At 52.0% G+C, this 24,129-nt stretch overlaps 12 protein-coding genes across 12 annotated transcripts; 7 read left to right on the forward strand and 5 right to left on the reverse strand.

Moving 5' to 3' along the window:
* Positions 1 to 350: 350 nt before the first annotated feature.
* CC77DRAFT_1038986 (hypothetical protein) lies at positions 351 to 1,671 on the forward strand (the record flags this gene model as incomplete). The annotated part of the gene is made up of 3 exons (XM_018527139.1): positions 351 to 400; positions 522 to 797; positions 873 to 1,671. 3 exons carry the CDS (start codon positions 351 to 353, stop codon positions 1,663 to 1,665), a joined length of 1,119 nt encoding a protein of 372 aa, XP_018387781.1. The 3' UTR covers positions 1,666 to 1,671.
* A 132-nt stretch (positions 1,672 to 1,803) lies between these two features.
* Positions 1,804 to 3,961, reverse strand: CC77DRAFT_1018393 (F-box domain-containing protein). The gene is made up of 2 exons (XM_018524613.1): positions 3,531 to 3,961; positions 1,804 to 3,481 (listed from the first exon to the last, which is right to left on the reverse strand). Exons 1-2 carry the CDS (start codon positions 3,824 to 3,826, stop codon positions 2,074 to 2,076), a joined length of 1,704 nt encoding a protein of 567 aa, XP_018387782.1. The 5' UTR covers positions 3,827 to 3,961; the 3' UTR covers positions 1,804 to 2,073.
* Positions 3,962 to 4,304: 343 nt separating this feature from the next.
* On the reverse strand, positions 4,305 to 5,339 carry CC77DRAFT_727204 (hypothetical protein). The gene has a single exon (XM_018532933.1). It carries the CDS (start codon positions 5,185 to 5,187, stop codon positions 4,615 to 4,617), a length of 573 nt encoding a protein of 190 aa, XP_018387783.1. The 5' UTR covers positions 5,188 to 5,339; the 3' UTR covers positions 4,305 to 4,614.
* Positions 5,340 to 5,490: 151 nt separating this feature from the next.
* CC77DRAFT_930848 (hypothetical protein) lies at positions 5,491 to 7,509 on the forward strand (the record flags this gene model as incomplete). Its single annotated transcript, XM_018534187.1, has 4 exons — positions 5,491 to 5,655; positions 5,705 to 5,762; positions 5,837 to 6,543; positions 6,595 to 7,509. 4 exons carry the CDS (start codon positions 5,491 to 5,493, stop codon positions 7,507 to 7,509), a joined length of 1,845 nt encoding a protein of 614 aa, XP_018387784.1.
* A 2,413-nt stretch (positions 7,510 to 9,922) lies between these two features.
* CC77DRAFT_1029493 (alpha-1,2-mannosyltransferase) lies at positions 9,923 to 11,437 on the forward strand (the record flags this gene model as incomplete). The annotated part of the gene is made up of 1 exon (XM_018526519.1): positions 9,923 to 11,437. One exon carries the CDS (start codon positions 9,923 to 9,925, stop codon positions 11,435 to 11,437), a length of 1,515 nt encoding a protein of 504 aa, XP_018387785.1.
* A 340-nt stretch (positions 11,438 to 11,777) lies between these two features.
* On the reverse strand, positions 11,778 to 15,516 carry CC77DRAFT_1048445 (ARM repeat-containing protein). Its single transcript, XM_018527535.1, has 2 exons — positions 13,354 to 15,516; positions 11,778 to 13,304 (listed from the first exon to the last, which is right to left on the reverse strand). The coding sequence occupies exons 1-2, from the start codon at positions 15,454 to 15,456 to the stop codon at positions 11,982 to 11,984; spliced, it is 3,426 nt and encodes a 1,141-aa protein (XP_018387786.1). The 5' UTR covers positions 15,457 to 15,516; the 3' UTR covers positions 11,778 to 11,981.
* A 181-nt stretch (positions 15,517 to 15,697) lies between these two features.
* Positions 15,698 to 17,151, forward strand: CC77DRAFT_1038991 (PALP-domain-containing protein). Its single transcript, XM_018527140.1, has 2 exons — positions 15,698 to 15,856; positions 15,913 to 17,151. The coding sequence occupies exons 1-2, from the start codon at positions 15,718 to 15,720 to the stop codon at positions 16,908 to 16,910; spliced, it is 1,137 nt and encodes a 378-aa protein (XP_018387787.1). The 5' UTR covers positions 15,698 to 15,717; the 3' UTR covers positions 16,911 to 17,151.
* CC77DRAFT_984631 (NADH pyrophosphatase) lies at positions 16,965 to 18,923 on the reverse strand. The gene is made up of 4 exons (XM_018536178.1): positions 18,356 to 18,923; positions 17,860 to 18,297; positions 17,161 to 17,800; positions 16,965 to 17,100 (listed from the first exon to the last, which is right to left on the reverse strand). The coding sequence occupies exons 1-4, from the start codon at positions 18,450 to 18,452 to the stop codon at positions 17,052 to 17,054; spliced, it is 1,224 nt and encodes a 407-aa protein (XP_018387788.1). The 5' UTR covers positions 18,453 to 18,923; the 3' UTR covers positions 16,965 to 17,051.
* Positions 18,580 to 20,159, forward strand: CC77DRAFT_727512 (hypothetical protein). The gene is made up of 4 exons (XM_018532934.1): positions 18,580 to 18,650; positions 18,724 to 18,777; positions 18,852 to 19,851; positions 20,015 to 20,159. Exons 2-3 carry the CDS (start codon positions 18,763 to 18,765, stop codon positions 19,704 to 19,706), a joined length of 870 nt encoding a protein of 289 aa, XP_018387789.1. The 5' UTR covers positions 18,580 to 18,650; positions 18,724 to 18,762; the 3' UTR covers positions 19,707 to 19,851; positions 20,015 to 20,159.
* Positions 19,778 to 20,719, reverse strand: CC77DRAFT_1029498 (ribosomal protein L1; the record flags this gene model as incomplete). The annotated part of the gene is made up of 2 exons (XM_018526520.1): positions 19,778 to 20,438; positions 20,499 to 20,719. 2 exons carry the CDS (start codon positions 20,717 to 20,719, stop codon positions 19,778 to 19,780), a joined length of 882 nt encoding a protein of 293 aa, XP_018387790.1.
* Positions 20,720 to 21,672: 953 nt separating this feature from the next.
* On the forward strand, positions 21,673 to 22,444 carry CC77DRAFT_1029499 (hypothetical protein; the record flags this gene model as incomplete). Its single annotated transcript, XM_018526521.1, has 2 exons — positions 21,673 to 21,794; positions 21,874 to 22,444. 2 exons carry the CDS (start codon positions 21,673 to 21,675, stop codon positions 22,442 to 22,444), a joined length of 693 nt encoding a protein of 230 aa, XP_018387791.1.
* Positions 22,445 to 23,294: 850 nt separating this feature from the next.
* CC77DRAFT_1092904 (hypothetical protein) lies at positions 23,295 to 23,768 on the forward strand (the record flags this gene model as incomplete). The annotated part of the gene is made up of 2 exons (XM_018529654.1): positions 23,295 to 23,467; positions 23,527 to 23,768. Coding segments are annotated over 2 exons (415 nt in total), but the record flags the coding sequence as incomplete, so codon positions are not given.
* Positions 23,769 to 24,129: the final 361 nt, after the last annotated feature.

The following is a 24,129-nucleotide window of genomic DNA, read 5'->3' on the forward strand; positions in this document are numbered from 1 at the left end:
CCGACAAAAGTATTGCTTCACAATTTCACTCGTGACAAGTACTTCAACTCGCTACGTGGGGAACGTCTAAATGCTATCAAACAAATGCAATGCCAATAGAGACTCCACCGATGAGAATCTAGGCGCCCAGAGAACGAGCTGACTGTGCACATGTCACGAGGAAGTACAGAAAAGGTCTGTGAAAGAGCTGGGAAAGCGAAGAGTCTGATAGGTGGAAGCTACAAGAATATTATGTATTTGCGCCACAAGGGAGACATTCGCGTCTACAGCCTCTTCGCGTCAGCAAGGTTATTTCACCCAAAATCGGTGACTGAGTGCTGTTTGCACAAGAGCTTCCTTCACCGTGGGTGATGTCTACCAAAGTAAAATGCATCGTTCTCTCGTCATTTGCCTCTCTCATGTTTTGTCTTGATCACCTCGCATTGGACTGATACTCCAGCAATGGCTCCGAAAACTCACCTCCTCGTTGCGGCAGTCTCCATCTTCACACTTGCATATCTCTTCTACCACCACTCTCATAGCAGCACTTTCAACACATTGTCACACGAGCAGATTTCGTTGATCCTTCCGCAAGCTAACTCAACTCTTGGTTTCGGTGCTATACTTGCACTGTCCCACCCAAGCTCTCCACGTCGACAAAGCCTGCTCTGGGCCGCCAATCTAACAGACATCGAAATCGTAGTCCCAGAACAAAAGGAATGGGAGGTAGATGATGTCGAGAGACTCAAGGTGAAGGAGAGCAGTCTAAGCCCAGGTAGTGCGAAAGCATGGTTAGGACATTTGGAAGTCTTGAAATGGTATGTAAACAACTTGAACTGATGAGACTGGAAAAGGGGAGTAGGAAGTGGACAGGAAAACTAACCGAACAATAGGTTCCTGGCCTCAGACTACGAAACAGCCTTGATAATCGAAGATGACACAGATTTCGACATTTCAATCCGAAGTTCTCAAATACCCCTCCTTGCACCCGCCTTCCGCTCCTTGCTCAACAGCACTGGTGACGACCATACATCATACTGGGCCCCAACGACCAGCTGGGATCTCCTCTACCCTGGCCACTGCGATGATCTAATCTCTACCGCCTATCTCTCCCAACCCTTCTTTCTATACAACGACCCCACAACTCCATTCCACACAGTCCTCCACCCTGACACAGCCCTGTTTCTCTCATCCCTTTCCGTACCCTCGGAAACTCGTATTCTCCATAGAAGCTACTGGCCTTTTTGTACATTCGCCTACGCTGTGAATCGCCGATCTGCCGCCCTCATCCTATCTACATTCTCCAAGGAACCAGCAGGAGGCATCTCAGCTTATGATGTTGCGCTGCTAAGTGCATGCAGGGATCGTGATTGGAAATGCTGGAGCGTGGCACCAGAGTTATTTCATCATGGGCTCGGGGACTCGGAGATCTTCAAGGCAGACAAAGCGGAGGAGGGTAAGGGTGAGGAGAGGGAAAGCAAAGGGAGTGCGAGGGGGACGTGGAACCTGGGGTGCGGGGCGAGGCACAGACAGCTTTGGGTTGATGAAGCGGATGGAGAGATGAGGAACCTGATCAAGGACCTGGTTCGGAGTGCTGTTCGGAGGGGACAGTGTCTGATTGACAAGGTTATGGAGGAAGAGACTTGGAAAGGATGTGAACATGACGAGTGTGGAGCGCAGTCATAATATTTCATCATGACGCTGACACCTATAGGCCTAATGAGAGGGTGCTCCTAAATTAAAACACTACAACAAAACACAGCATGATGGCACTTGATGGTGTGAAGGTGACTTGATATGTCAATGGCGACGAGATCCCAGATCCCACCGTATTCTGAGGCTTTTGTAATTCTTTCTTATTTACAGATAGCCAACCAACCCCAATCCCACATCAGAGGTATCTTCGTTCGTGCCAGCCATCTCAATGATTCATCCCAGTATCGCACCGTACCCCTGTAAAGATCAAAAATAACTCCTCTTGGTATCTTACAAAGATCGCCTATGAAGGTGAAGAAGAATGGACGGGTATCCAAAACGTGAGAAGTGAAAAAAAGAAATGGAAAAAGAGATGAATGCATGTGGCGACTGCACAAATCATCGCCAGAGGTCAGCCCTCGAAGCTCGCTTCTCGCGACCCGCGTGGCTCATCCAGCTGGCACGTGGACTTGGCTCCCTGCCACCAAGCGAGTTGGAGTAGCCGTGGCCGAAGCCTCCACTAGGCGCCATGTGCCCAGCACTCCTGGGTCTCCCATCGTTGTCTGCAGGTACAGCTAGGAAACCACCGAAGCCGTTTGGTACCACGATACTCTTACGAGCGTCTCCACCCCATTGGGGTCCCAGACCCTTGTGTGCTGAATAGCTGCTCAGTGGTCGTCCTACTGACACTGATGCTCGGCGTCCCTGTGCCTCGGGGGGCATGATAGATGTGAAGATCCAGTCCAACTCGTCCAGACCCTTGGAGTAAACCTCCAATGGCTGATTGAACATGGGCGGCGGTGCTTCGCTAAATGGCCGGATCGGTGGCGCAAGCGTGAGGACTTCTGGAAATTCGGGGTCGCGCACATAGAGCTGTCGCAAAGCAGGGAGGCAGTTGGCGATGAGCGAGTTCGCAAGGTACTGGTAGCATGATGCACTTGGCGGGTATACTTGGTTCGCGGAGCTAGAGGTGACTTCAAAATTGAGTTTGTGCAGCGTGTACGATGTCATGGGTGGTATCGGATCCAAAGGAAGGGACGCGGAAACTGTGGCGAAGTATTCTAGTGTCTTGAGGTTGACTGCCGCTTGCAGAATAATGTGAAGGGAAGGTACGGGAATACTGCCGCAATCTTTCAATATCAATGTTCGCAGTCTACCACTGCACATTGGGTTGTAGAGGTACTGAGCGAGCCCGTTTGCAGTAACACCATGACACTTGGTCAGCGTGAGAGATTCCAGCGCGGGAAAGTTGGGGATTCCCGGTGCATCGTGGAAGGTGGAGTCATTCAGCCAGGATACGCCAGTAATGGTAAGCTTCTTAAGCCGTGGCAGCATGCCGAAGACCTGCCTCAGGATGCTGGGCTCTATCTGTATTTTGTTGAGCTCAATCGAGATGAGCTCTTGCCAGTAGCCCTGGAGCAGCGTCTCTAGCGATTGCTCTCCGCCCTCGTTGTATTTCATCTTCCGGATATGAGGGCAGCGCGCCTGCAGCTCCTGACGCAGCAGCTGACATGACTGGTCGCCATTGTAGAAGCCGTCTGGAAGGTCAATGAACTCGATGTTCGGACAGCCCGATACCGTTCTTGCCAGATCAGCTTTGCATGCCTCGCGGGTCATGTATGGTAGCTTGATGAAGCGTACGCGTTGGCCGAGGTACTGGTTTCCACGCACGCTCTGGCCGAGCTGCTGCAGCCGGAGCGTGGGCGCGTCAATGTCATCGCCGTTTCGCGACTTGCGCCGGCGCTGGTCGGCGTAGACCTCTTCGAGCTCGCAGTAGTGGACCGCGTCGATGCGGATGCTGTTGTATCTGGAGCGAATTAGCTACATAAAAATGCATATTGGGTAGCTAGACTCACAGCAACCCTGCAGCAACGCCATACCATTGTCGCTTGGTCAGGGCACAATGTGCAAGGTCCCGCATATCACAGCTCATGCAGCCATCATGACCGCTGTCCTCGCTGCCTTCGAGAGATTCGTCGGCTGAATGCGGACACACTTGTTCGAATATGCGGCGGAGGACCTTATCGGGCAGTCGCTGCGTCTGGTCGGGGCCGTGGTAGTCGTATACTGCGGGGGCGTAGAGGTCGTTGCGCGGGCGCGATTCGCTCTTCTTGGGGCTTTTGTGACGCCTGAAGCGTTTGAAGAAACCCATGATTCCTCGCGATGAACTGGAAAGGTATTAGGAGAGAAATCCCATGAACGCGTCGAGCATGTGCTTATGAGAGGGTGCAGTGCAGTCCGTTGTTTCAAAAGTGGGTAGGTGAATACTAACTCGCGTCCGTTAAGCGTAGCCTGCGGGGAAGATGTGAATCCCGGCATGCTTGGTAACCAAGCTCAGCCAGACCCAGGTAAATGCCAAAGCCGCAATGCAAGGTCCCCGGTACTGGGAAGCGGGTACGTGTCAAGGCTGGAGAGCATAAATTGCAAATTGCAGGCAGACTGCCGGGCACTGTACGTTCAGTCCAGGTGCTCGAGCTGTTTGGGACAGAGCAGAGGGAGCAGCGCGTTTAAGGGGTCAGGGCAAAAGCAGTTAGGGATCTCCCGCACAAACAAGTGCAACGGCGAGCTGACAGGGCTAGTGCTGGTTGTACGTGTCAGCAAGGCTTGAAGATCGTCCTGTGCCCATTTCATTGTTCGGCGGTACGAGACGGCGATAGGCTGCAGTCACGTGGTACGGAAGATCGCCAGGGGTACCCGGACAGCCAGTGAAAGCGGGATGGGCGGAAGGGGCCACTGCGATGTGCAACATGTCTTGTACTGGTATTTTAGGCACAGATTTGGGGTACGCTGCAAGGGGCGACTAGTAACGACATGGCTATAGCAGATGGTAGAATGTCGGCGGCGATAGAGGCGGACTTAAGAGCGCCTGACTCTCGCCGTGAGCACTGCAGACCCATTGTATAAGGATCAGAGCGTGTCGCGCGGTCTGAAGCGCAGTAGTCACCCATGGCAGAGTGCGGCACGGCGAGCAGCAACAGCACAACTCGGATGCAACTGTTCACGAGTACACGCCGCATCGTTCAATATCGTCATGGGGCACATCGTGGCACGGCCGAGGCGGAGCACACGCGAGAGCCTCCAGCAGACGCGTGGAACCCTCAATGAGAGGGCGTAGAGTGTTTCAGATGGGTACAGACAGCTTTGCCGAGCGGCTGCGGGAGCTGCTGTCCGCCGTGCTCGTGGCATGTCCGGCTGCAGGCAGTCCTTAGAGTGGAAATTTGGAGCGACGACGTTGAAATTAACGTTGATTTGACCAGCTGTGACCCTGAAAACAGTCGCTACCGCGCACGCTACAGTGATAGAAGAAGCCACCTGTGGAAGAAGTGTACAAGAGAGAGCTATAGAGATTGTTACCAGGCTACTGTACATCCCACCTTGCACTGACATGCCCGGCACTAAGCAGACTAACGTCGAGCTCCCGCCAAGATCTGGAAGTTGTGCCTTAGCTCTGCTATCCACGTCAAGAAATCTGCCCGGGATCATTGCACGGAGCCTCAGGTCGTCCGTCCCCATCTCGTAGCATTTGGTTTCATCTCTCCGGGACTCTTCTCAACCTCGTCCCGTCTGTCACCTCGAGGCTCTGTTTTCCCCTTCACTCGCTCCCGGCTTGCCAGCTGTTCCCCACTCGTCCCCTTCACCATTCACCCTGGGCTCCCCGCTGACGTGCTCACCCGTCGCGCCTACCATCTCCGCCAAACCTCGTACCTTCTTCCTCGACGAACCTCGCCCGCCCGAACCTCAATCGACGATACCATAGCGTGATTGAGCAGACTCGAGAACCCCAAGCTAATCAAGACCTGTCCCAGCAATATAGATATGGCTTCCCAACCAACCCCAAGCCCCCAGACGGCCAACCTGGACCGCTACGTCGTCATCCATGTGGCCACGACTTGCGACGAGCACGGTGTCTATGTCACAAAGGACTCCGCCGAGGTGATTGAGCTAGGTTGGATCCTGCTCGATGCAAAGTCGTGCGAGGAGGTAAGCCCACCGACTCCAATGCCTAGCTCCATTGCTAACCCTACGTCAGCTGCATCGTGAGTCTGTCCTCGTAAAGCCGGTCAACACGCCAATCACGGCCCTATGCAGTAAGCCTTCCCTTCACCACCTTCTTCAAGTTCCACTTTTCGTGCAATTTCCGCTGACCTCGAGCCCTGCACAGCCAGCTTGACAACCCTCACATGGGACCAAGTCCGCAACGCCGGCTCCTTCCGCGACGCCGTCGATCGTTTCACAAACTTTTATACTGAACACATCGCTCCTAAGAACCTCGAATTCGCTTTCGTTACACTCGACTCGTGGGACCTCCGTGTCCAACTGCCGCGCGAGGCCCGCGACAAGGCCGTGGTTCTCCCACCTTATCTGCAACACTCACGCACATTTGATCTCCGCACCGAATACCAGAGGTGGCAGGCTCACCACCCAGAGTCACTTCCGTTTGGTTCAAGCGCGTTGACCAATATCTGTGCAGCTCTCGAGGTGGAGCCCGTCCAATCCTCAGCTCCCATCAAGCACAACCTGCCCTTCCACTTGCAAGCTCTCGCGCCTGCCTCGCCCCGCCGAGCTATGGAGGAGGCCGTTACACTGGCTCGCGTGCTTCGCGGACTCATCCGGAAGTCACAACCCCCACAAGATCACCCAGACGTCCTTACCAAGCCCATGGACGCCCGCGCTGACGTTCGCGCCTTTCTGTCAGAGCGAAGCAAGGTTCTCCACATGAGCGGCCTTCCCCACGACACCACTCAGTCAGAGCTTGAGAGCTGGTTCACCCAGTTTGGCGGACGTCCCATCGCTTTCTGGACCCTTCGCACTCCCGACCAGCACAAGCCAACTGGAACCGGCTTCGCCATCTTTTCCTCTCACGAAGAGGTATGTTCTCCATCGAAACCGCTTTCAATCGGGTATGCTGACATGACATAGGCTGCAGAGTCTCTCTGTATGAATGGCCGTGCGCTAAATGAAAAGGCCATTGAGGTCTCTCCATCGTCTAGCCGCGTCATTGACCGCGCTGCCGACATCATTGTTCCTTTCCCTCCCTCCAAAAACCGTCCTCGTCCCGGTGACTGGAACTGCCCTTCTTGCGGTTTCTCCAACTTCCAGCGTCGTACCGCTTGTTTCCGATGCTCTTTCCCCGCGATGCAGCAGGGACCACCGGGTGGTGATCCTATGGCTTACGGCGGTTACGGATACGGTGGTCACCCAGGCATGATGGGTCCTCCTCAGCACCACATGGGCCATGGCCATGGCCACGGAATGGGTGGCGGACACATGCGTGGAGGTACTGGTGCTGTTCCTTTCCGAGCTGGAGACTGGAAATGTGGTGAGAACGGATGCGGCTACCATAACTTCGCTAAGAACACTGCCTGCCTTCGCTGTGGTGCCAGCCGCGCAGGTGCAGCTGTCGTCGCCGACTCTGCGTTCCCCTCTCCTATGGATACTCCCTCCGGCTTCGGTATGGGACCTCCCTCGATGGGCGGTACTCCCGGCGGCGGCCCATACGGCCCAGCTGGCTACGGCGGTGGTGGATTCCCGGCTCAGCAATACGGTGGACCTCCTAGCTCGTATGCTCTGCCTTCTGGTATGGGCGCGGCCAGCCCCTACCCTCCCATGGGTGCGCAGTATGTGCCCAATGGCGGCATGCACTCTACTCCCTTTGACAGCCGCTCAGCTGAAGCTGCCTTCTCTTCTGCAGACCCATACCCCAACCAGGGTGCCGTGAACGGCGGTGACGGTCGTAACGATCCTTTTGCGTTCCTTTCGACAGGCTTCGGTTCTCTTTCCATGAACGACGACCGCCGCAACGTCTCGAACCCCGCCAACAAGTCGCCGGCGTAAATGCACTCGTACATAGGTATCGATCATCTGAAGCGCGGATCTTGCGGTGCAATTTGATATGGGATGGTTTCTTCGGATAGGCTGGCGTGGGCAAGATTGGCTTTTGGGGAGTTGGACAGCGTCGGTCGATTAAGAATTTGTGGCATTTGCAGGCTACCTACGGCTCGGATGCGTATAGACGGAAAACCTCATTTGACGGAGTTCGATACCTAGGATGGGGGTGTTTGGGGATCGACTTGCATTTCATTTAAAAGCGGGGCGGATGGACAAAAGTACAACATGGACGGCGGCAATACGGGCTTGCTGGAGCTTTTGGATTTCACGGCCGACCATTTCGTTCGATGCCTAGGCTGTGAGCTTCTTTTCTTTCCATATGCCTTGGTTTCTTTCTTTTTCTACTTGATCCAAATTGAACAAGTCGCTTCGGCGATCAAGGCGTGCGTGGTGGAAGAGGCATTTCCTTAGCCTCGTGCCTTTTGTACTTACCATAGAACTACCTTCCTTTTCTGTCCTAATAATTTGCAATTTTTCTGTTCGTCTCGTGTCGATGGCTCATGCTTGTAATGATGGAATACCTGAGTTCATGTCAACATCGATGCGGGTTCACAGCAACTGGAAAAGACTGCAATGACGTTTGTTATCTCCATCTCAACAACGCTCTAGCGTGCAAGTCCACCCTGGGCAACGTGGCCTTGCCTTTTCCTCGCCTCCAGAACGAGAGCTCTTTGGGTGCTGTGAGGCAGGTATATCGTTATTAGGATCGATTTCTGCTACCACACAGAATTACCACGTTGACCTCGTGCGTTACCGTGATTATCGTTCGATCATATTGAAGGCAAAAAGAGAATGACACTTTGTCCTTGTCATAGAGGATGCGAAACAGATATCTGGATGTGGTACAGCCTTCCTGAGAAATCTACCTTGATGCCCGTGTTTGGAATCCCAAGGTGCCACTCACCAATCAGGAACGTCGCGAAGCCCAAATCATGGAACTAACTTGAACTCCAACCGCAGTTCGGGTTTGAGCGACCAAACGTATCTTAGGCTGTCCAAATATGGCAGACTATGTATGGCGGTTCGGCTAATCCGCCTCGGTCCGACCAGACTACTATCCACGTATCGCAGCCTGCGCACAGATATGGCTGAGTCTACGAATACCTCGAAAGTTGTTGGTGCGGTCAATAGTCTTACACAAAGAACATTCTTGAATATGAAAGCTGTGTGGTGGTCTGCCAATGCACTGGTTTGTTGTGTCGCGCTGTAATTTTGGAATACGAAACGCGTAGACCTACGCATCTATGACTTTTCAGTCAAACTCTTTTGGAAGTCTTATAGTTTAAAAGGACCAGGGAGGCTCTCGAGCTTTATGGCGTTACCTTTGTAGTCGGGATTGCACTCGAGGACTCTTCTAGCATCACATGTTAATTGCTCGATTTGAACATAAGGTGAAATTCAATCTATAAATATGGCAGGCAGACCGTTTCGTGCTAGTTCACACTAGTTGCGAGTTTGCAGCGTGCGAGTGGCGTGACGCCTCGACAAAGATTTGGAGCTCGTGTCCGGTAATATTCAGTATCATCGCTCGAGCGCCACGCAGACTGTGTACCATCCATCGGATCGACGCACACTAGATGTATGATGCTCGCAATCCTAGTTTTTGATTAATCGCACCAAATAGACGATAGAAGATACCAAGGTTACAATGATGTTCGAGCTGATCACAGCCACACGACCGTTCCGCTAGTGACAGGGTCCGGTCCCTATTTCAGCCACCTGCCGCTGCTGTGGATGACGCTATCCGTATAACCACTGAAATGTTTCTATTCCAGGATCGCACTTCAATACGATGCTAATGTTGAATAAGGACTAGATGTATTGACTAAGCAGGCCTCGCCATCACGCTTGCTCCCAAGTGGATCTAGACTGCGATAGGCTGCTGTGCATTTGCGAGATGAGGACGACATGAAAATACACGGAAAGACGATAATCGTGCTGTTACGCACGCCACATGTCACCCGCAACAGCAGAGTCGTCGGAGTAACAACATTCATCAAGCCCTTTGCACTTAAAGTTGATTCACTCAAGGGCGCTGCAGAGTCGTTCAACACCATCGTGAGCTCTTGGCCTGGAGTTCCCGAGGCTCGAAAGGTAGTTTGCGCTTTCCCTAAGCGCAGCACGGTCACTGCTTCTGTTTGTATGACGCGGCTCGTAGCTTTACACCCTAGCGCAGACGCTGTTGAATTCTGTTGGCAAGTCCGATGCAGTGCTGATGCTCAGTAATTTGACACGAACAGCCCAGCCACTCAGCTTCCTCTTCACTTCGACACTGTACCTAAGCTTCCTTCGTTCCCGCTTCCCATCCGGATTATCTACTCTATGGGCCTCTTCCCTCGACAACAATTCACCCTCGACTATGCTTCTGACCATTCCTTCAGTACCTCGCTTGGTTGTCATCCCGCTCTTCCTTTTCATATGTGGCATCTTCTTTATACCACGCGGCTATCATGGCTCCGGCGCCCTCAACATGCCGCTACTCACAGGCAAAAACCTCACTGCCGCTAGCTCAACATTCAACACACCTGTGCGAGATTTCTGGCAAGAATTGGCCACTGCTCTCCTGCAGTCACAGCCGCAATGCGAGTCTCTACGTCTGAAAGAAGAAAACGACTCTGGACTAACAATAGATTTCCTGCCTCTCCAACCACACCAGGAGCACCCTGATCGAATACTGAATCTCAGCGACAAAGAGGAGACCGCTCTGTTCAGGGCGCACTATACTATGCGGAAGTCGGCACAGCGCCTGGCTCCGAAGCTTCAGTTCGCGAAAGGTACCACCGGTATCGTCACCACCGCAGACGCATTTTATCTACCTGTATTTCTGGTTTCGTTGCGTATGCTTCGGAAGACTGGATGCAACCTACCAGTTGAAGTCTTCATTGACGATTGGACAAAGTATGATTCGACTTTATGCGATGCCGTCCTGCCGTCTCTCAACGCCCGCTGTGTAGTCCTGTCCAACATATACGAGACTGCAGCCCGCGCAAAGCCGCCTAACCACTACCAGTACAAGATCTTTGCCATACTTTTTTCATCCTTCCAGCATGTCCTCTTCCTCGATAGCGACGCCTTTCCTACAGAAGATCCCGCGAGACTCTTCTCGACCGCACCATACACAACTCATGGCCTAGTCACCTGGCCCGACTTCTGGGCCCAAACTATATCCGCACACTTTTACCACATTGCCGCTATACCGGAGGTCCCTTCGCAGTCAAGACTCTCAACTGAAAGCGGCCAGCTTCTCATCAACAAAGATGTGCACCGTGCTTCTCTTCTCATGATGGTGTACTACAACTACTACGGTCCAGACTACTACTATATCCTCCTTAGTCAAGGAAGTCCTGGTGCAGGGGATAAGGAAACATTTGTCCAAGCCGCTCTTGCAGTCAGCTTGCCCTACTACCAAGTTCAAACTCCACCCGGTGTTCTCGGTAGTCACATGAATGGCACCTTCAGAGGTATTGGCATCGCACAAGCGGACCCTATTCTGGACTACGAATACCTCAGTCCTATGCGCAGCCACATCCATCCCGACAAAGTCTGGCAGAACGTCGATCTGGCTCATCCTGATACCAAGGTCAACGAAGGGCAGAACAAGATGCATAAAGCTCCACAAAAACCACGACCCATCTTCCTTCATCAAAATAACCTCAAGCTCGATCCAGCAAAAATTCTGGACGATGACAGGGTGTACGGATCCGACAATCGTCCTTGCAGGATATGGGGTGATAAGAAAGATCGGGTGAAGGAATTCGGATTTGATGTCGAGCGGAGATTGTGGAATGTTATCACTGAGGAGGGATGTAGATTGGACGAAGCTAGTGATACGTGCATGAGGTTGACGAAATATGTTGATGGAGTTCTTGACTAGTGAGTGTTATGATTTGTCACGAGGAATTGGCTTTGAGAGAAGCTCGTCACATGCAGTGGTCTGCGTGTATCTATGAGTTGTGGACACGACGCTGAGGAACCCCGAAGGCATGCTTTGTGGCGCGGGAACTGATCTTGTTATTTTTTGGAGCATCTTGTCGTATACCCACGCTGTAGATTTGATTTGGACTTTGCTTTTTATCCTTTTTTCTTCTAGACATTGTGAGACATCTGCTGATATACGCGGGAGCACCAAGGATTGAAATGTGTGCCGAATCAAGAGGGGTCCCGCATCAACAGAGTTATCTGGAGTTTCCGATTGAATACGTGATTGTCAAAATAGTGAAACCGAGGTAGTACATGACCTCGTGGCAGTGTTCTTGAATGTAATAAGGGATATCATAAGGCATGCATACATCAGGATTACATCCAACCCTTTCCTATTTCGTCAACGATCACCCAAGCCTCCTCATGGCCAGCAAAGGAGTCCGTGGGACCACACAACGCCAGCCGCCCAGCAAGAGAAAAATGTACAACTAGAAAGTCTAGGCAGAGTGCTCCATCTCACTCTGCAGCAGACTCTCCATGATATCATCTTCGGTCACTGTTGTCCTGCCTGATCTCCTGTCATCCCGTCCAACTGTCAATGTACTATGTCCAGCTGCAGACTCATCGTCTTCTTCCTCTTCGTCATCGTCGTCCTCAAGAGGCATCCGTGTGCCTTCGCCCTGCATACCCGCTAGCATGGTGTCTTCATCCTCCTCCTCCTCCTCCTCCTCTTCTTCGTCATCATCAACTTGCGGTACTACAGATTTCTTCCTGCTCTTTGATGCAGAGACTTCAGTGACATCACCCTCAGTTTCTTCTTCTTCATTGACTTCTGTAGCATCGGTAGCGACGGTCGCTTCGGGCGTTGCTGTGCGCTCCACCTCTGTGTCTTGGACTTGTGTAGCTGCCTCGCCCAGTCGCTTGGTTAATGTAGATTCTAACTTTATCAAAGCATTGCGCTGCGTTGCATCTGTGCCAATTTTTCCTTCCACTGCCTCAGATACTAACTCATGCAGAGTGCGGAAACTTTCTTCGTTGAGCGCGCCTTCTTCTCCCTTGGGAATTGGGCCAGAAGGTGCGATGAAGAGTTTACCCAGTAGGGATAGTAAAGGTTTTCGCTCATCTTTCGAGCATGTACTTGTCAATGCACGTTCCAAGATCTCGATCGCGAGCTGCACATGTGGTTCTTCAGCCTCAACAATGGTACTCGTCTTTCCGTCGAGACCGAGTTCGGTAGCGCCCACCACTTTACGGCCATCCGTCCATTCGGCAAGGTGAGCAGTGATGACAGGCCAGCCCACCATCTCGTCCACATCTTCTTCCTCAACGTTCTCATCGCGCATGATAAGTAGCTTCGAAATCACTGGCACAGCAATCTCGCTCATCAGCTTTGCGTTCTTGAGCTTGGAATGACAGTATACGGGAAGAAAGTAGCTGAGCGCTTGTCTCAGCGCCGGGTTCGTCGCCGTCTCGGGGTCAAAGTATGTAAGGACAAAAGCTTTGAGGACTTCGACCGTGGTTTGAGGGGGCAAGATACCCAAGAGAAGAAGTTTCGACGCCGCGGTACAGGAGATTAAGCTGATGCGCTTGTTGTCCGAGCTGAATGCTTTCAGCAAAATCTTTGTCATAGGGCGGACACGCGGGTTTGTGATGGGCTCTGCATCGTCTGTGGACGCATCTGGGTCTGGGATCGTAGGCGTAAGGAACTGAGGATGCGTGATTATCACATCACTCAGTACTTGGATGACGATTTCTCTGAGCGCGTCGTGACCCTTCATGAAGCAATGGAAGAAGAGATCAAGATTGTTGTCGGCGAGATCCTGTTTCGTGTCAACGTAGCCTACGCAAGTCTCACTGTTCTCTACTTACCTTGCTGAGGAGGGCGGCCAGTCCCAAGCAGATGACACCACGTTCTCTGATCATAGACTGGTGAGCTTGGACTGCAGGAATGATGAGCGTATTCAGAATACTGGTTAGCGAAGTGTCTGACTCGAGGTCTCCTTCGACATTCTGAAGTGTGCATTGGGCGATATGCAGACACTTTGAGTAAACCATAACTTCGCGAATTTGTCGTTCTTCTTTCTCTTCTTCAGTGAGGTTATCCACGGCTTTTGCAGTCTTGGGCTTAATCAACGGTGCGTCGCCGTCTGCATCAGATTGAGCGGAATGGAAGCTCTCCTCGGCATCCTCTCCAGTGACTGTGGCGTCATCGGCATCCAGCAAAGAATCGCGAACGTCTGCAACAGCCTCTACGATCAGAGCAGTGAAGTCCTTTTCGCCGCGACTGCCGCAAACCTTGCGCAACACCTCGATAGCAAGCTTAGTACACTCTTCCGGCAGCTGAGCCTTAGCAATGGCTTCGCGCATGATGTTGTACATTTGCCTACGACCCATTTCATCCGTGTAGTCAAGGGTGTGGGCGATATGGAGTAGTTGCTGAACAATGAAATCCTGCTCCTCGACGTCTTCCTGTGCTTCTTCAACCTCGGGATCATTCTCTTCCATGATAGCAACCTTGTCTACCAATTCCATCAGGGAATTGAGCTCTCTTTGCAGGACAAAAGCGAACATGGTGACTTCTGGCATCTTGTCCTCAATCATACTTTGGACTCTCTCGTCAGCAGTACTATGACTGTAATCGTTCAAGGTGCGTGCAATGAAAGCCGTCTGCGCATCGAGGTTGTTCCAGAACTCATGGTCGAATACGATTTCTTTGCGATAATCTGGTCGACCGTCCCAGAATTGGCGCATCGCTTCGTGAGCCATGCCGTCTTCTTCCCCAGACCTGGTGACATCGATACGCTCGAGAAGCTCACAAAGCGCTTCAAGGTTTGGAGGAGCTACATCTCCTGGTTTCTTTTCCTCTTCTGGTCGTGTGTCGCGTGACTTGGCACAGTCCTCGAGCCAGCGTTCACGGAACAAAACTGCAGCAGCTTTCCGGACGAGATCGTCTCGATCCCGGAGACCCCATCGGATGAGTTTTTCTCGCTCTACAAGCGACATGTGTCGAAAGTCACCCAGAGCGGGCAGGATCTTGCCGTATACTAAGCGGCGAGTGGTTGCGTCCATGTCTCGGGCTCGTTCTAGAATGTAACGGAGGGTGGACGGCCATAGCGGCAGGTTTAGCAGAACAGCGCGTCGGACTTCAGCGCTCGGATCGTTGATCATAATATCCAGGAGCTTTTCGAGAATGCCGCCTGCGCCTTCATCGTCGCTATCTTCGTCGTCCTGCTCGTCATCGTCGTTGCCAGCCAGACGACCCAAACCCAGGATGGCCTGCACACGCACTGAGGGCTCTTTATCCCGCAGACGTTTCGTAAAACCCAGTCTTATCAAGTCAAATATTTCGTCGTCGATGGTTGTGAGGCTATTCACGATGTGTGCAACCGTCTGCGTGGCTCGAAAGCGGATCGTCTTGTCCTTGGCCGTCAGCAGGGCGAGGATGGTGGTGAGGATCTGAGAGGTGAGTCGACTGCTGGGTGTTTCATGGAAAGCTGTGGCTTCTTCTTCTGTCTCGGCAGCGAAGATTGTTTGGTCTTTCTCAGAGGCATGCTTCAAGAATATGCCCAGGAAGCGGATGACCCTATCTCCGACTGGCTCGCTCTTCTTGACGCACATGATCCTGAGCACACATCTCACCACCTCGGCGTTGAACTCTTCCTCGTCGAAGTCTTCCTGCTCCTCGCCCTTGTTCTTGTTCCCACCCTTCTTGCCCGTGTCTGGTGGCTCGAAGCAGCATGCTTCTTGTATTTTCCTCAGGTTCACCACTAGCTTCCTCTGTGTCGCCGTCGTCTTTTGTGCATCACTGAAGACCTGGGCGATCTGTGTTCGGAGCGAGGTTACGGGGCCCTCATCGGGGATTTCGACGGCATTGGAGGACTGCCTGGCGGAGGATGCGCGCGTGGATTTGGTGGTGCGTGTTGTCGAAGTGGCGGATGATCGCGGCGCACGCGTCGATGTACGACCGACCATTGTAGCAGTGTTGTTAGTTGGGTGTGGTGTCGTCCCGTCTCCGCCTCGAGTTGCGGTCGTCGGTGTTGTTGTTCAACTGTTTACTGACCCCACGCGGCAGCCCACTCACGGCTGCAGGGGTCTCGCGCGGCAGGGGTCCTGCATTTGCGACATCGGGCGAAAGCGCGTTGATTCGCCGACCAGCCGAATGGCATCATCGTGAAGCCCATAAGTCCGACTTTCTCATCTTGACTTGTGTTTGCCTCTTTCTGCCAAACAACAATGTTCAGAACGGCCGCGCGAAGCTTCGCTGCTTCGGCATGGCGGAATGCAGAGAGCCTCAGTCAAATAGAGGCTGCACAGCAGACTGCCATCAACATCTCAAAAGCCCAAGGCATTGGTCAGCGGGGCTTCCTTGATGGTATTATGCTTTGACATTCACACTTTATAGCTTTTTGTGCTAATACTCCACTGTAGCCATCGGTAAAACTCCTCTTATCCGCCTCAAGCGCCTCTCTGAAGAGACCGGCTGCAATGTCCTCGGAAAGGCCGAATTCCAAAACCCTGGTGGCTCCGTGAAGGATCGCGCCGCCCTCTTCGTCGTCGAAAACGCCGAGCGCCAGGGTCTCTTGAAGCCTGGCGGCACCGTCATCGAGGGCACAGCCGGAAACACTGGCATTGGTCTCGCACACGTCTGCCGCTCCAAAGGATATCGATTGGTAATCTACATGCCAAACACACAATCTCAGGGAAAGATTGACTTGTTGCGATTGCTCGGTGCAGAGGTATACCCAGTACCGGCGGTGGCGTTTGACAACCCAGAGAACTACAACCACCAAGCGAAGCGACACGCGGACAGGCTTGAGAACGCCGTCTGGACGAACCAATTCGACAACGTGGCGAACAGGCAGGCGCATATCGAGACTACTGGTCCCGAGATCTGGCACCAGACAGGTGGCAAAATCGACGCCTTCACCTGTGCCACTGGTACTGGAGGCTCGCTTGCAGGTGTAACGAGGTATCTGAAGGAGAAGAGCGGTGGGAGGGTCAAGAGCTTCTTGGCCGATCCACCGGGCTCCGTGTTGCATTCATACATCCAGAGTGGTGGAAAGCTTCAAGAACGCCAGGGCGGTTCTATAACAGAAGGAATCGGCCAGGGACGTGTAACAGACAACTTGAGGCCCGACATTGACCTCCTAGATGGCTCCGTGCATATTAGCGACGAGAAGACCATCGAGATGGTCTACAGATGTCTAGACGAGGAAGGTCTGTACCTTGGCGCAAGTTCGTGCCTGAACGTCGTTGCTGCGAAAGAGGTGGCCGAGAAGATGGGCAAGGGATCAACTGTCGTTACTTTGCTGTGCGATGGTGCATACAGATACGCCGATCGACTATTCTCAAAGAAGTGGTTGGAGCAGAAAAAGCTGTACGATGCGATACCCGAGCGGTTGCGCCGATACATCGTCCTTGAGTAGCTGGCTAGTAAGACGTAGAATACAACAACGACAAGTTAACAACAAACGATTACGATCTCGTTTCGACTGACTTATATTGCAACTACATTCATGTCTATAGCTTTACCTCTAATCCTTCTGTTTGTACCGCAGAATACAATCCTAAATCATTGGGCCTCCACTGGCGAAGCCATTGACAACAGCTGTCATGCTAAAAGCGGGTATACGATGTCAGTATAGGCTCACATGCAACTCATACAGGGGCACTTACAGCTGGTTTGCAATCGCGGTCTTGGGTGGTAATCTCAGTCCACCCTCTTTGTATTCTGGCCCAGCGTCTTCACCAAGTCCACTAGTACCAACACGAAGCGCCTCTCTGACTTCCTCTGCTGTGAACCACTTCGCATCTTCCAACTCAGCGTCGTGTCCTAGGTGAATCGTCTCTCCTTCCGGAATCGCCTGTCCGACAGCGCCAATCATAAGGTTAGCAGGATAGGGCCAGGGCTGAGTGCTGTGAATCACGACACGACCGAGATGAATGCCAGATTCTTCCCAGACTTCGCGACGCACAGCTTCTTCCACACTCTCAGCAGGTTCGAGGAAACCGGCTAGAGTAGAATACCAGTTAGGAGGCCAGCGCTTTTGGCGTCCTAGTAGGATCTTCTTTCCATCGGCGGATACAACAGCCATGATGACAGTTGGGTCAGTCCTGGGGAAACAGAGGTTTGAGATGCCAGTTCGGGTTGCGCAAGGTGGGCGCTCGCCTTGATTGACTTCAGATGCAATGTCTTTCGGCGGGCAAGTACGCTTGAAACCTGCGTTTACGGACATGGTCTTGTAGCCGCAGGAAGCGCAAAAGGGGTTCCGCGCATTCCAGTCGAGAAGGTGGCGGGCTTCCGCGTATATGGCCGCTATCAACTGTCAGTCACAACACTCCGCCCGTTGACGGGAATGAGCAACAATGGCTTACCTTCCTCAGCCTGTAGATTCAAGTTCATCCTTCCCTTACTAAACTCCAGACCCGTGCTTGTTAGTTTCTCTAGCACGCCTTCTGCCTTTTCCTTCACACTCTCCTTAGGTGTGACATCGACAGCAAACCATGGCTGTCCTTTGTAATGCTCCTTGTATGTGAAACCCTCTTTCTTTTCATCGAGACCCAAGAAGATTATCTGTGGAACATACAAACTCGAGTTGTACTGCGCGATGACCTCTTCCTCAGATTTCTCGAATGGGTTATCGCCAATAACTGGCTTCACATCGGAGAAGCTGCAACGTGCAAGTTCGGTGCCGGACTTTGTGAGGGGCTCGAGATCCTTGAACAATAGGAATGTAGTACTAGGATGATGGAGGGCCGAGGAGAGGAACTGGTGGTCAGGACGCAGGAAGCCTACGCGATTGAGTGGGGAGCCTGCATGATGCTATTAGAAACAAGGAGCAGAAGGGGCATAGGTGGGTTATCTAGGTACCAGAGAAGTAGTTTGCAACTTCCTTTCCGAATCTACGGCTCAGCATTGAATCTACTTCTGGATGCGCTGGCTCGGGAAGCGCGGGTTGCGGTGGCATCGTCCGGAATCTTATGACGTCTTGTCACCTTGAAATAGCAGTCCAAAGATTATAAGCTTCAAATTGGTAGTAACAAGACTTTAGACAAAAAGATCCAGGTACAAAATTAAGGGTAAATGTCACCGACAGCAAGGCGACTGACGTCTTCACTTTGCTTTGCCCCACGCCGCTAGACAACGGTGCATTACAAACCATAAGGTGTGGTCGAGTGTCCGAGGTTCATGTTCTTATCGATATGGACTTCTGGTAACAACGCGTGTCGCACACATAGCCCATCTCCCAGCCCCTACATGGAGTTAAGACAGCAATAATGAGTCGCTTCTATGTACGTACAACAAACAAGTATTGTAATCTACTTTGCAATTCCAAAGGGCGTGGCGACTAATCCTCTCTCATCAGTTCGGCGACGACTCGCGCTCAGCGTCCAGCGACAACGACAACGAAGACGAAGATGACCCCTCCTCTCTCCCCTTTGCAACACCCCTTCGCCGATCGGACTTCCTCGACTCGGAATTTTCACCGGCAACATATCTCTCTACGCTCCACAATCGACACCAAACTCTGGAAGACCTACGTTCAGAACTGCGCTCGCGATCGCAGCTTCTGTCCAAAGAGCTGCTAGACCTCGTCAACAGTAACTACCAAGACTTCCTCAATCTGGGTAACAGTCTACACGGCGGCGAGGAAAAGGTAGAGGAGGTACGAGTAGGGCTTCTGGGCTTCAGGAAGGATGTCGATGGCTTGGTTGGTGTGGTGGGGGAAAGAGAGGAGGAAGTAGGAGAATTATTACAAGAGAGGAGAGACACCAGGGAGAAGATCGAGTTAGGAAGACGCTTAGTCGACTATGATGCTCGGCTTAAGGAATTGGAGACTGAGCTTATGATTGAGACGGCGGGGCACGAGACAATCATACTCGGGGAAGAGGTCTCGGACAGCGAGGACGATGAAGAGGAAGAGGAAGAGGAAGAGGGCTACGGTGTGTCGATTGTCAAGCTGAGGCGAAATGTCGTGCATTACCAATTGGTGCTGGGGCTGCAGAAAGACTTAGGCGAGCATCCGTTTGTGGCGGCCCAGGCAGCCAGAACAGCAAAAGTGCGGAGTACACTATTGATGGATCTGAGTACTGCGCTGCAGCAGGCGAAAAGCGCTGGTGCTTCTGGCTCTGGTCGCGTGATGAAAGTCATGAAGATCTACGCCGACATGGAGGAATCTGCCGAAGCAGTCAAGGTCCTCAAAACACTCAAGTCGTCATAGAAGAAGACTTCAACCAGCATAGCGACGGCGTTCGGTATGGTACATTGTTCATACATCCCAGAAAGCTATATTTACAGAGGTCCACTCAACTCCTTTGGCGATATGGACTCGGGCCCTCTGAAGTCTCCACTCAATGAGAAGCCAGGTGAGTTCGTCGAGCTGAGAACCACCTCGTGGATCTCCTTGTTGATGCGATCACTCATCTGCGCCATGTCCTTCTTCAGCGCATCCATGAATGCCTTGACATTTCTTTGCATCTCTTCCGGTGTGAAGCCTAACTGACCAACTGCCATGCGAATGACGCCCAGACGTTCTCTGTACTCGCTACCACCAACCATATTCCGGACACTGGTGCCCACCTGCGTGACAACCGTTCCTGCCTTTGTGCTGGGCATCAAGCCCTTGGGACCTAACACTCTTCCCAGCCCCGCTTTGTTCATCTTTTGGAGACTATCAATGTGACACACACATCTGTCAAAGTCGATCTTGCCTTCCTTGATCTGGTTGAATATTTCGTCCTCTCCTACCAGCGCAGCACCAGCAGCCCTGGCTTCAGCGGCGGCTTTGGAGTCGGGGGCGGCGATGACGCAGATCCGTATATCGGTCTTGACAGGGTGAGGAAGCCGTAAGCGGTTTCGTACTACAGGACCGTTTTTGAGTGTGCGTAATCGAACGTGTAATTCGTATTTGGAGGAAGACGGGTTGCGGCCTACTTCAAAGGCGCGGATATATCTGTTCTACCGTCAGTCCCCGACCGTGGTACGTTCCGATGCAGGCCTGGGCAGAACATACTGCATTGCGTCGACGAGTGAGAATTGATCTGCCCTCTTCAAGTCATATTGCAGAAATGTGTTCCGCGCCTTCTTCTTTTTCTTCGGCTGTGCTTTGGTGGTTGCGCATCGTATCGACTGGTACGGTACTGGGGCGAAGCGCTGGACTTGTGGTCTCGATACGGCGATTGAGCTTGTAGTGAGCCTGCTCAGAGGAGCTATTAACGATCGTGGGTGTGCCATTGCTGCTTCTGCAGGCGTAGATGGTGGTCGCGATTGTGCCAAAAGTTCGGTCGGCGATTCGGGAATGCCAAGACATGATGCCGCTAGTACTCTGCCACCCAACTGCGCCTTTGCCATCCTCCTGCGTCCACATCTTTCATGCCCGTTGCATCTCATCCCATAGCTGATTGGGAAAGTCGCGAGCTACTATCGTATGGACTGTTTGGGTCCATCCCGACTGTACCGTTCGCGCCACAACAGGTCAGGTAAATTGAAGTGACCACGGCCACTACCGAACCCAATACTACCGCATGTTGAACGTCAAGGCCTGATATCCCATACGACCTTGCCTTAGAATGCAGTGTCACGATTTTTTGCGCGGGATTAGTTTAACAGCTTCTTGTCAAGCACAACAAGCATTAATCGATCTCAACTAAGCGTCAAAGTCCTGCAGGCAACGACTGCACAGCCGGTGTCTTATGCTTATCAGTAAGCAAAGGTGGTCATACCAACATATGAGCAAACCAACCCAACGGAATGCACGTCTGTCGGTTGAATAACATGCAGTCAAAACACAGGATTCTAGCTTGCCAAAGCCTAGTACATAGCCACAAAGCTTTTTCATTTGCACGTCCACGTTCTGGAACGTCCCTGTGGTGGAGGTGTCTATCGTTATGTATCAGCCCGCTGTCCGGGACTGTTCATCTATTGGTGCGTAAGGTAAGGCCCTCTACCTGTAGGTATGACAGACGTAAGAGTCACAAAGTACCGGAATGACTAGTCCACTCGTAGAAGGCTGTATTCCCACGCTAAACCATGTTTAGTGTTTACCGAGCTTAAAGAATGCCGATTGGACTCGTTGTCTGATCTATTCCGATATGTGCCTGCCTTCACAGGGCTGAGCAGAGCGCAGTATAAATGTTGGTATGCTCTTACTGGGTGGGGTAGCCTCGTCCTGCAACACTTGGTCCGCCATGGATAACGTTCTTTTCACACCTCAGTTGAAATTGACGCTCATTACGACAGCAGAGAGAGGAAGTCAAGAACTTGAATGGCTACATGAGCTACGCAGTGATCCGAAAGCGTCATTCTGGAGGTAGGTCATCATTCTTTTCCTTAGTTACCAACAATGCACCGTGTGTCAAACATGATGATGTTATACTAACGCGTCCCAGTATTGACGGAACCGCCAAAACCGTTGAAGACACCGAAAGGTTTCTTAAGAATGCTTTACCTGTTACTGTCAAGGATGGCGAAACCAAGTCCCACCGGATTGCTTACGCCGTACACGAGTTGCTTCACCCTGCTGAGAACGATGCAGTAAACAAGGAAGATATCCCAACCCGCTTCGTTGGACTTATTGGCGTCAAAACTTTGGGTCCGCACAGCCTCGTTTTGCGATCCGACATTCTACCGCCCTCCACATTCGAACCTGGATGTCTTACTGTTGAAATGGGTTACAGCTACCTGCCATCTGCATGGGGTAAAGGTTACGCAACGGGTGCTGTAAGAGCAGTGATTGATGCTTGTAAGAGAGGGAAGACCTTTTGGGAGCCGTGCGACAAGGTGTTTGTACGAGCCATCGTTAGCCCCGAAAACCCGGCGAGTATGCGTGTGATGGCCAAAAGTGGTATGAAGGAGCTCGGGATGCATTTCTGGGATGGTGAAGGTCAGTCAATATTTGTGGGGGGGAAATGGAGGACGACGGATGAGTTGCATGTATTTGGTACGTTTGTCCTTGAATGAGACGACAGGACCGGGTAGTCTGCTGCAAGCACCACTGAGTGAGATGGTCATGCAGGAATGCGCGGTTCACTCATGCCCTGAGATTGAATCACGACGCATCTTGATAGTGTCATCTCGAGCAGGAGTCCCGTAGGAGGCTCATGTGGAGTTTATTCACGACATGTTACCAGTACCGTATAATCTAATCAAGTCGCATTTCGGTGACGCATACCTAGGTTCGCATGGTCACTACCTGTATTAAGCAAGTTAGCCAACGAATACCATAGTTTGATGTAAAGGTCCGGATAAAGAACCGTCGCAAACAACGAATGACTATAACCGTAGACGAGAGTGTTATCTCACAAGTTCCTCTGCTTTTTCCCAGTGACAACGTACCTTTAAGGTGAGCAAACACTACAACAAGTAGTTACGCATTACTTGCGCGTGTGTAGGCCCCTGCGCTTTCACATTCAAAGGACCATGCTACTTTCATTCTCTAGCTGACATGCACGTTGCACATAAAGCCTGGCCCATGGTCAGCAGACGCCGCATATGGGACGTTGATCCGCCATCAATCAATCGATCTATCAAGCAGACGCCGGATCTAGAAGGCAGCAATCGTATATGCAAGCCAACATGCACTCAAATTTCTAAAGAGTTGCACTTTTGAATTCAGCCTCGCCAGATCTTGTAGTCATTGGTCACTGTACCACTGTATATGCATGTAAGCTGAGATACTATGAGTTCCCACCTGTTTGCGGTTTTCCTATCTTCGTTGTGACGAGTAGGCGGCACGACTTGCTAACGATAGGTCATTTCCAGCGGAAGGACGAATATTTTGAGTAACGTCTGGAACGGGAATAGCGAGAAGCATGCATTTCCTAGAATATAAAGAGAGCCGTCATCATATCTCACCAATACTGTTCCATAATCTGAAACTCAAATCCATCCTCATCATCATGTACCTCCCCACCACCATCGCAGCGCTCCTAGCCGCCAGTGCACACGCCTCCATTCTCGGCGTCAATACTTTCTCCTCCACAAGTAAGGCCCTCACACTCACAATCTAGTTTCCCTCCCACTATGTACTCACCGACCTCCAGGCTGCCAAGCTTTCCAAGAGAACATTCACATCACGCAACCCAGCCACAACCGCGGTAACTTCCCAGGCGGTCGCCGCAGCTTCCAGATCGTAGAAACAGATGCAGATTGCAGTCTGATTGTCTTTGAGGGCCGCGATAACACGGGTGGAAAGCTGAACTTCGGGAACCAGAAAAACAAGGGAACCTGCTGGGGTGCGACGGACGGGAGGGTGTACCAGAGTTTCGACGTCTATTGTGCATGAGGGGCGGCAGGAGGTGGTTAAGGTGTTACTCTCTTGTTTAAGGAGTAGCGGAAACTGGGATCTCGTAGTAGACTAGAGGTTCAGCATGTTGACACAGGTCATGCCTGACCAATTCAAGGCTCTCTCAGGTTAGTGAATCTTAGGATCAATTGTGTATCACCTACCCTCGAAACGGTTGCTTAGAATTCAGATCTTGCCTTGTCTCTGGGTCTATTGCAGCAGCTTGCTCCGTACTCACGTACCATTGGACACTTGAATATAGAGGCATAATTTTGGAGTAAGTGGAATACATGTTCCATGGAAGAATCCTGCTTTGGCAGCTTGGAAGCTTGGAAGCTAGGTACCTAGGTGTACGGTACCT

The sequence above is a fragment of the Alternaria alternata genome (genome assembly GCF_001642055.1).
Source record: "Alternaria alternata strain SRC1lrK2f unplaced genomic scaffold CC77scaffold_6, whole genome shotgun sequence".
Classification (NCBI taxonomy): Eukaryota; Fungi; Ascomycota; class Dothideomycetes; order Pleosporales; family Pleosporaceae; genus Alternaria; species Alternaria alternata.